The following is an 8,900-nucleotide window of genomic DNA, read 5'->3' on the forward strand; positions in this document are numbered from 1 at the left end:
CCTCTTGGTGGTTTGATCTTCTGTTCAAGAGTCTCAGGTTTGATCCTGGCCAATGAGCCTTGTGTGTGTGTGTGTGTGTGTGTGTGTGTGTGTGTGTTCGGCCACCATCTATCCACCAGGAAACGTTTAGCAAGCTGTGCCGGAGCTTCCAGAATAAGAAGGACTAGGAAGAAAGTCCTGGCAAATTCCTTCTGAAGAGAACTCAGTGCAATTGCTCCGGATCACACTATTTCCATGCACCAGTGAAGACAGGGACAGCACAGGGCTGCGCCTCATTTCTCTCTGCTGTGCATGCATTCTCCATGAGTCACGGTCTGACTCAACAGGAACTCAGCAACCACATTTTACACAAACAGGGCCACCCCACAAAGGCATTCTGAGTTTTCTTACGGAGCCCATGTGTTAAAACCATGGCAGGCAGGCAGAGAGGTGAGACAGGTGGAGAAAAACAAACTTCAACGCTAGAAGCTCCCACCGAAGCACACTCACCTCAAGTTTTAGCATCCTGCTATCCAGCACGCTTTTGTCAGAGGTGGGGAGGCAGTAAGAATCCAGCATGTGCGTGGCATCGGCCATCCAGTCCAGCAGCTCCTTCACCCCCAGAGAGAACTGGTTGTGTTCCGCGACGATCCGATCCAATCGTGACACTTTCTCCTGGAGATGACAATGGTGGCATTTTAGTTGTCCATTCCTCAGTGCTCTCACAGTCTAAAGCTACACGGAGGGTAAAAGCTAACAGGGTTGGAAGCTTCGACCAGTTACAGGTCCAAATGCTCCATAGACTTCGTAACACATGTCACTATTCATTCTGTGAGATGCACAATACCTCTTAACAGTAAGCATTCTAGGATAACTGGACCGAGAAGAACACTTACAGCTTCCTCAACGTTGTCACTATTTGGGTGTGATCATTATGACATTTTCTTAGCATCAGGAGAAATATTCTCCTTTAACTCTTTTTCTGGGAGACTAAAGAGGTAGCCCTAGGATTTCTGTCTTCCATGTGGCTCACATAATGTCATATGCCTGAATGGCATTGTAGCCAAAGTTCTAAATATTATCTGAAGTCTTCTTACATTTTTAAAAGTGGAGACTGTAAATGTTATTTTATATGTTAATGACTGGCTTTGTCCAAGACAGTTGGAAGACTTTATAAGAAGAATGTGCAGCTCTAAAAACATTCAAACATCTATTAAATTTTGTTATCTAACTAAATCCTGCTGTTAGGGACCTCTCTAAAGTACTCAAGAGCAATGGTGTCTCTCTAGAGACGAAGGTGTGCCTGATATAAGCCATGGCCTTCGCAATCACTTGTTATGCATCAGAGAGCTGGACAATGACTAGGGAGGACAGAAGGAGAATTGACGTCTTTGAGCTGTGGTGCTGGAGAAGAGTATTGAATATACCATGGACTGCCAAGAAAACAAACAGATTCAGCCTGGAGAGGGTTAAACCAGGCTGCTCCTTGGAGGCAAGGATTCTGGGGCTTCGTCTGACATACTTTGGACATGTTGTAAGGAGAGACAGGTCTTTGGAGAGGGACATCATGCTGGGCAGAGTAGAGGGACAGCACAGGAGGGGAAGACCCTCTATGAGGTGGATTGATTCAGTGACTGGGGTAATCAGGATGGGTGTGTCAGAGGCAATGCGATTGGCACAGGACAGAGTGGAGTTTTAGGGCTGTTGTACATAGGGTCGCTATGAGTCGTAAACGACTCGAGGGCACATAACAACAACAACTAAATCCTATGGTGTAGGAAGAGGTCTGTAATTAGGTTTTATTTTAGGTGTGTGCCAAATTTTCTAAAGGCAGTTGGTGGCACAGTGACAAGGTTTTCAGAGGCAGTTAATCACACAGGAGGAGATTATCCATCCTTCTCCTGCGGAGCAGCTGGTGGATTAAGACTGCATTCCTTTGAGACTGCAGGACAGCTTTTCACCAATAAGCCACCAGAGAGAGTGCCCTGGAAATCTTCCTTCACCAGCAAGCAGCTCTAAGTCAGATCTGATCGCAATAAAGTTGTCTTCATAAAATAAAGGTAGGTGAAAACTCTGACTACATTCTTCCAAAGACATATTTTTTTTTTCCCTCTGAAAAGACCCCAAATTAAGAGGCCAGAAATAAGTCCACAGCAAAATAGCAAGGTCACATAAAGAAAAGGGTGGATTAAAGGAAATTCCCCACATTCTAAGAACTGAAGTGTAAAAGTGAGTTGAAGAAATACGACAAGCCACATAATCTCAAGACAGATCTGTGGCTACAAAATTCAACACAGCCCTTCATCATAAATGAGGTAAAAAGGGTTTTGGTTGTGTGAATGAGTGTCCTTTTGAGCACCACTCTACAGTTCTCTAAGAAATTAGAAATCAACACATCCCTGACTTCTGACAATCATAAATATAAGGATAGCAGGCCAGTGAAAAGCTGTGTCATAACAAACTTGGTCAGCGTAGGCCACTAAACTATGGACTTCTTCGCAATCATGTTTCTCTATAGCAATTTACTTCTGAGATTCTTGGAAAGCCAGTGGAGGGATGGCTGCGAGTGGCTTCTGACTCTTTGGCAATGAGCTGAGTCCGTGCCAAAGTTCCGAATGCTGTCTCAAGTCTCTGCTCTGTGTCTTTAGGATAAGAACTTGGTGGCACACCTCATTTCAGCACAAAGAGACATATTCTGGGGCCTACTAGAGACCCGAAGCCTCTCAGACTTTGAAAACTTTCTTTCTCTTTTCAGACAACTAGGGAAGGTGACACAGTTCACATGAGAATAATTGATCCCAAGGCTGGGCTCCGTCTAACATACTTTGGACATGTAGTGAGGAGAGACCGGTCCTTGGAGAGGGACATCATGCTTGGGAGGGTGGAGGGACAGCGCAGGAGGGGAAGGCCCTGTATGAGGTGGATTGATTCAGTGACTGGAGTAATCAGGATGGGAGTGTCAGAGACAGTGCGATTGGCACAGGACAGAGCAGAGTTTAGGGTTGTTGTACATAGGGTCGCTATGAGTCGTAAGCGACTCGACGGCACATAACAACAACAACAAGAAGGCTGGGCACCAACACTCACGTGCTTTATCCCTGCCCTGAAGACACCACACCAGACGCCCCGCGTAACCCAACAGCGCGACTCCAGACAGGTACCAGGGGCCCCGCACCCACACACAGCGCACGGCAGCGTTACCTTCGTGACATTGCTTAGCGCTAGGTACTGAGAAGACAGCTGGGACACTCTGTGCAGAAAGCTCTTGCTCGCAGCGCGTCCTTCCCACAGCTGCTGAGCTTTCTCTTTGAGCCTGTGGAGCTGAGGCTCGTAGCAGTTTATTTCCTCAAGGACAGACTGAAAAGCACAAGCAAGTTACTATTAAAGGGTTGGGGGAGGGGGGAAGCACATCGCGGACAAAGCTGTGGCCCACAGAACATGGAAATCAATGCTGGCAAGCAATCAGTGTGCCCACAGGTTTTCTTATCTCCAATAGAGTAGAGCATGCTACAGGAAGGAAGAGAATCAGACCTCCAAGGAAAGTTAGGGAACACAGAGAACATCCCAAGGAGTGGAGGAGACACCAGGTGGCGATCTGGAGTAGTCTAACTCCAGGGACCTCAGCATGCATCTGTGGGTGGGTGCCCAGAGGATGCAGAGGAGCATGCGGGCAGGTGGGGCCAAGCACTGGTCACCTGCAGTTTCTGCTGCTCGCGCCTCTTGGCTGGCAGGTCATAGAGCCGGCTGCTGCTCTCACGGACCATCTTCTCTGTTTGACTCAGCCAGTCCTGCACCGGCTCGGCGCTGACTTCAAAGTCCTTCATTTGGATCTTTAGGGTCTATAAGTTTTTAGACACTGTTAGTTGAGAATCTCACTACCAAGTATGTTGAAATGGCACCTCCAATGTCCTGCACTTGGCATTCAAAGTCTTCTACAACCTGACTCCTGTGTTCAAAGGTCTAAGACATTCCATGCTTCTTCACCTAGACCCCTTAGTATGATTATTTAAGATCCTCTTGGAAGAAGGAGTGGCATCCACTTCCTAAATAACATGCCTCTGGAAACTCTATGAACTTTGATAAATGTTGACACCTGTAGAGGGGCTTCACGCCTTTTGTTCATAGGGTCATTATGAGTCGTGCTCAACTCGAAGGCAATCAACAACAACAACTAGGACCCTCAATGAGATTTGACATAGTGACAGTAACAATGAGCTCAAGTATATTAGAGATAATGAGAATGACACAAGACAGAGCCAGACCCCATTGTCCATGGGGTCACTGTGATTCGTAGTGGACTCCATGGCACCTAACAACAAGAATGTTTAATAAATCCAGTTACTAGTTTTTAAAATTAATCTTTCTTTAACAAGCCGCTCCATCTTAGAGGTCATAGCCTCTTCTCAACTTGTATCACATTTGCTGTTCATTCTAGTGGATCCAGCCTTTTTACAGACTAAATTGAACTATCAACTTTCCCTGGATGCCTTACCCCTTATCACCACAACTGCATTACAAAGCCTATGGCAGCAGGCCTGTGTCTTACGTCTCCTGTAATATACATGGTACTCTGTAGGAATTTTGTTTAATGTCACTATTTTGTTGACTTTGATTGGTAATAAGAAGCAGTAAATGCTACTGCATTTATTTTATTGATTTGCAGATTTTCATTTACAATAAGACAAGAAATATCAAATAATGCTATGTGCTTAATGTATAAGAATTTTCTAAATATTGTCATAGCTATTTATTTGTTATTATTGGCAGTAATATATTTTGGGGGGAGTTAAAAGGTTATAATTCAATTTAATAACAAAATACAATCACAGCAGCTCTCAAAATGTGCATGCAGGCACCTCAGCCTTGAGCCTCATGGCTTGAAGTGTTCACAAGTCCTCAGTCCTGCCAATACTGGCTTCTCAGCCCCACCTCCGATTGTCTAACAAAGTTCTCAGTCCTATCAATATTGGCTCTACCACCCTGAAAGTCCCATCTCACATCAATTCTCCAGTTCAGCGCGTACTGCGGCTGCTGCTGTCCCAAAGCATATCTTACATTTCTCCAGGTTAGGGGAGGTCTCTCTTCTCTGACTGGGCAAAGAATTCCATCTCTTCTGGTGGAGGAAGAACTCCTCAGCAGTAATATTTTTGAATTTTTATGTGAGACCACTTCATTTTAACATTGATTTCTATATCTACCATATAATATTAACAAAACTGCTCGATTGAGGTAAATTTGAATTTGTTATCTGTGTTCCCGTATGAATCAGCCAAAAGTTTTTACATTTATCAAATTTACAACAACAACAAAACCAATACAGGCCGTGTCTACTGTGGGGCCTGAACCCATGACCATGAGATTAAGGGTTTCAGGTTCTACTACAGTGTAAACTATGAATTGTAGTCAACTCAGCAGTACCCATTAACAACAACACAGATAGTGTTTAGAAGAGTGAACGTGAAGGTTAGTTAGAAACATAGCAAGCTCTAAAAACTGTGGTAGCCTATGTGCAAATACCTCAATGTTTCCTGTAAGACTAACCCAGGATCAATATAGGATGTAGGATAAACATGTCAGCCATACTTCCCTGTTAGGTCATGTGGTAGTTGTGTGAACCATTTGGAAATATAAAATTGATTTACAAATATATCAAAGTGAATTCCATGAACATTTAAGTTTTGGGAGAAAAAGAACATTGTTCTCTTTTATTATCCACTCTATCCTCTGAGCCTAGATTAGTCCTTGGAAGATGTAAAGAGTTTAACAATTATTGAATAAATTCACAAATTTAAGGTGCTTTTAATTTCTTGTTTTCAGAGTCTAATGAAGTGATCAAGAAAATGAGAATCAGGGCATTATCGGGAGTTTAGGTTCTGTATGTCAGAGGTCTCACCCCAAAATTTGGGTACTTTGTATAAATAATATAGTCATATGGTCACAGTAAGGATAAGGGCTTGCATAACAAAAGTAAAATAGAATGAAGTCAACCAACTCCTAAAGCTACTCAGACTTCCCATCTACAAGGGTGGACTGGCCTCCCACTCATGCTGATTGCATGTGCTTTTTTGATGATTTCCCCCACAGCTTCAACGATCACCTGCAGGCTCTCTAAGCCCATATTTATAGGAACAGTATTTATACAATAATCTCAGTCAGATGAGGAACCCTAGTTGAAGGTCAAGATCACACAGCTTTGCCATGCCGTCTGGCCCTAATCCTCTCCAGTTTTGTCTCTATCCCACTTCCTGCAAAATCTCATGCTGGTGTCCACCTTCTCCGAGTGTCCTTCCTTGGCTCTGCAGGCTCTCTGAACTCTACTACTTCAGCTCCTTCTCCCAGGAATGCACCTTAACCTTGACAAGGTCAAGGTTTTATCTTTAGATTCAGGTAAAAGCACACCTCTTAAGGAACCTTTGGTGACTTGTCTATATTATCCTCCCGCCAGGCCTTTCTAAGACTGTCTTCCACCCATGCTACAAAATTAACCCCCTGAGACAAAAAATAATATTCCAACCGAATGTGGAAACTACAGAACAATTTCACTGATTTCACACGCAAGCAAGATTTTACTGAAAATTATCCAAAAATGACTGGAACAGCACATCAACAGAGAACTACCAGAAGTCCAGGCTGGTTTCAGAAGGGGTCGTGGTACTAGAGATATTGTAGCTGATGTTAGATGGATCTTGGCTGAAAGCAGGGAATACCAGAGGAATGTCTATCTGTGTTTCATTGACTATGCAAAGGCATTTGACTGTGTAGATCATAACAAACTGTGGCTGACTCTGAGAAGAATGGGAATCCCAGAACACTTGATCGTTCTAATGCGAAACTTATACTTGGACCAGGAGGCAGTCGTCAGAACAGAGCAAGGGAACACTGCATGGTTCAAAATTGGGAAGGGCGTATGCCAGGGATGCATCCTATCTCCATACCTTTTCAACCTATATGCAGAACAGATTATCTGGGAGGCTGGGCTCTATGAGGAGAAATATGGGGTCAAGACTGGTGGACAATTTATCAACAATCTGCGTTATACGGATGACACAACCCTGCTTGCTGAAACTGAGGAGGACCTGAAGCACCTGCTGCAGAGCGTCAAGGATTGCAGCCTACAATATGGATTGAGGCTCAATGTCAAGAAGACAAAGATTCTCACCACTGGACCAATCAGCAGCATCAGGATGGATGGTGAAGAGATTGAGATTGTACACAGCTTTAGTCTGCTTGGCTCCATAGTCAACAGTCTTGGCACCAGCAGCCAGGAAATTAAAAGGCGCATTGCCATGGGAAAGTCTGCTGTTAGGGACCTCTCCAGAGTGCTGAAGAGCAGTGGTGTCTCTCTGGAGACTAAGGTGTGTCTAATACGGTGCGTCTGATACAGGCCATGGTCTTCGCAATCACTTGTTATGCATCAGAGAGTTGGGCAATGACCAAGGAGGATAGAAGGAGAACTGATGCCTTTGAGCTGTGGTGCTGGAGAAGAGTACTGAGAATACCATGGACTGCTAGGAAAACAAATAGATTTGTCCTGGAGAGGGTTAAACCGGGTGGTTCCTTGGAGGCAAGGATTCTGAGGCTCCGTCTAACTTACTTTGGACATGTAGTGAGGAGAGACCGGTCCTTGGAGAGGGACATCATGCTTGGGAGGGTGGAGGGACAGCACAGGAGGGGAAGGCCCTCTATGAGGTGGATTGATTCAGTGACTGGGATAATTAGGATGGGAGTGTCAGAGACAGTGCGATTGGCACAGGACAGAGCGGAGTTTAGGGCTGTTGTACATAGGGTCGCTATCAGTCGCAGGCAACTCGATGGCACATAACAACAACAACAACAACAACAAGCCGTTAGGTTAGCAGCACAGACTCTCCACAGACTATGCCATCAGAATTCCCTGTTCCCATCGTCCTATCTGGAAAACAACTGTAACTCAAAAAAGCCAGAAGAAGGAAGAAAGGTAAAGAGAAAGGATGTGGAAGAGAGAAGCATCATGTAAAGACCTAAAAATTTCAAGAGGGGAAAGGTAGATTACAAAACAAACAATTCCCGGCCTCCTCAGCTAACTAGCCGTGTTTGGAACTAGACAGCTGTGCAAGCCATATTAGACATGTTACACTCAACTGCCGATGCCTCTGCCTTGGAGCCCAGGCAATAAGGAGCCCTGTGTGGTTTAGGACACATTTGTACGCAGGGCATGGTATCTATTAAGTAGAAGATGTCTAGCAGGAAGAAAGTGGAAGTGAAGAAATACAGAGGTTTTATTTTTGTGATATCAGTTCATGATTTCCCCCGCCCCCATCTCCTGTTGTGCAGTCTTTTATCTCAGAAAACCTAAACAAGGGTCAGGCCTGAGTCAATTCAGACTCAATGATGGCATTGGGAACCTTGCACTTAACTATGGTCATAATCAAATTACATATCTATTCCACAGATTATTAAAAAAAAACAGGAAAAAAGTTTCTGTTCATATCTCTCTAACATTTTCTTATAAGAGTTGGAACACCAGAGAAGAATTCGCTGACCAGAGGGGATGGAATTCTCCAGCCTGCCAGAGAAGAGACACCTCCCCCAGCCTGGTGAAATATAGGACACACTTTGGGCTGACAGCAGCAGTGATGGCTGAACTAGAGAACAGGGTTCTTCAAATAAAAGAAATTCTTCCCAGCAGAAGGTCTTTAGAACAAAGTACATTTGGAGGATGCAGCTTTCAGAGAAGAAAAGTCATTATTCCAATGAGAAGGCAGACATTGCATTATCAGTTATCTGCAGACAGCCACAGGTACGACCCCAGTGAAGACTGAGGAGTTTATTATTTAAAATGGCTGCCCTGATTCACTGTTGGTGGGAGTGTAAAATGGTGCAACCCCTGTGGAAAGCAGTATGGCACTTTCTCAAAAAGTTGCAAATAGAGATACCATTTG

The 8,900-nt window shown here is 44.3% G+C and overlaps 1 protein-coding gene across 1 annotated transcript in view; it reads right to left on the reverse strand.

Annotated features, from left to right (window-relative positions):
- Positions 1 to 8,900, reverse strand: part of SYNE1 (spectrin repeat containing, nuclear envelope 1) — a 644,155-nt gene that overhangs the window by 386,671 nt on the left and 248,584 nt on the right. The window contains exons 57-59 of the mRNA XM_006882743.1: positions 3,675 to 3,818; positions 3,181 to 3,336; positions 490 to 654 (exon numbers count right to left, since the gene is read on the reverse strand). Of these exons, the coding sequence (XP_006882805.1) occupies positions 490 to 654; positions 3,181 to 3,336; positions 3,675 to 3,818 (465 nt within the window). The remainder of the gene's footprint in view (positions 1 to 489; positions 655 to 3,180; positions 3,337 to 3,674; positions 3,819 to 8,900) is intronic.

The sequence above is a fragment of the Elephantulus edwardii genome, unplaced genomic scaffold, assembly GCF_000299155.1.
Source record: "Elephantulus edwardii isolate Elephantulus edwardi_28Jun2011 unplaced genomic scaffold, EleEdw1.0 scaffold00024, whole genome shotgun sequence".
Classification (NCBI taxonomy): Eukaryota; Metazoa; Chordata; class Mammalia; order Macroscelidea; family Macroscelididae; genus Elephantulus; species Elephantulus edwardii.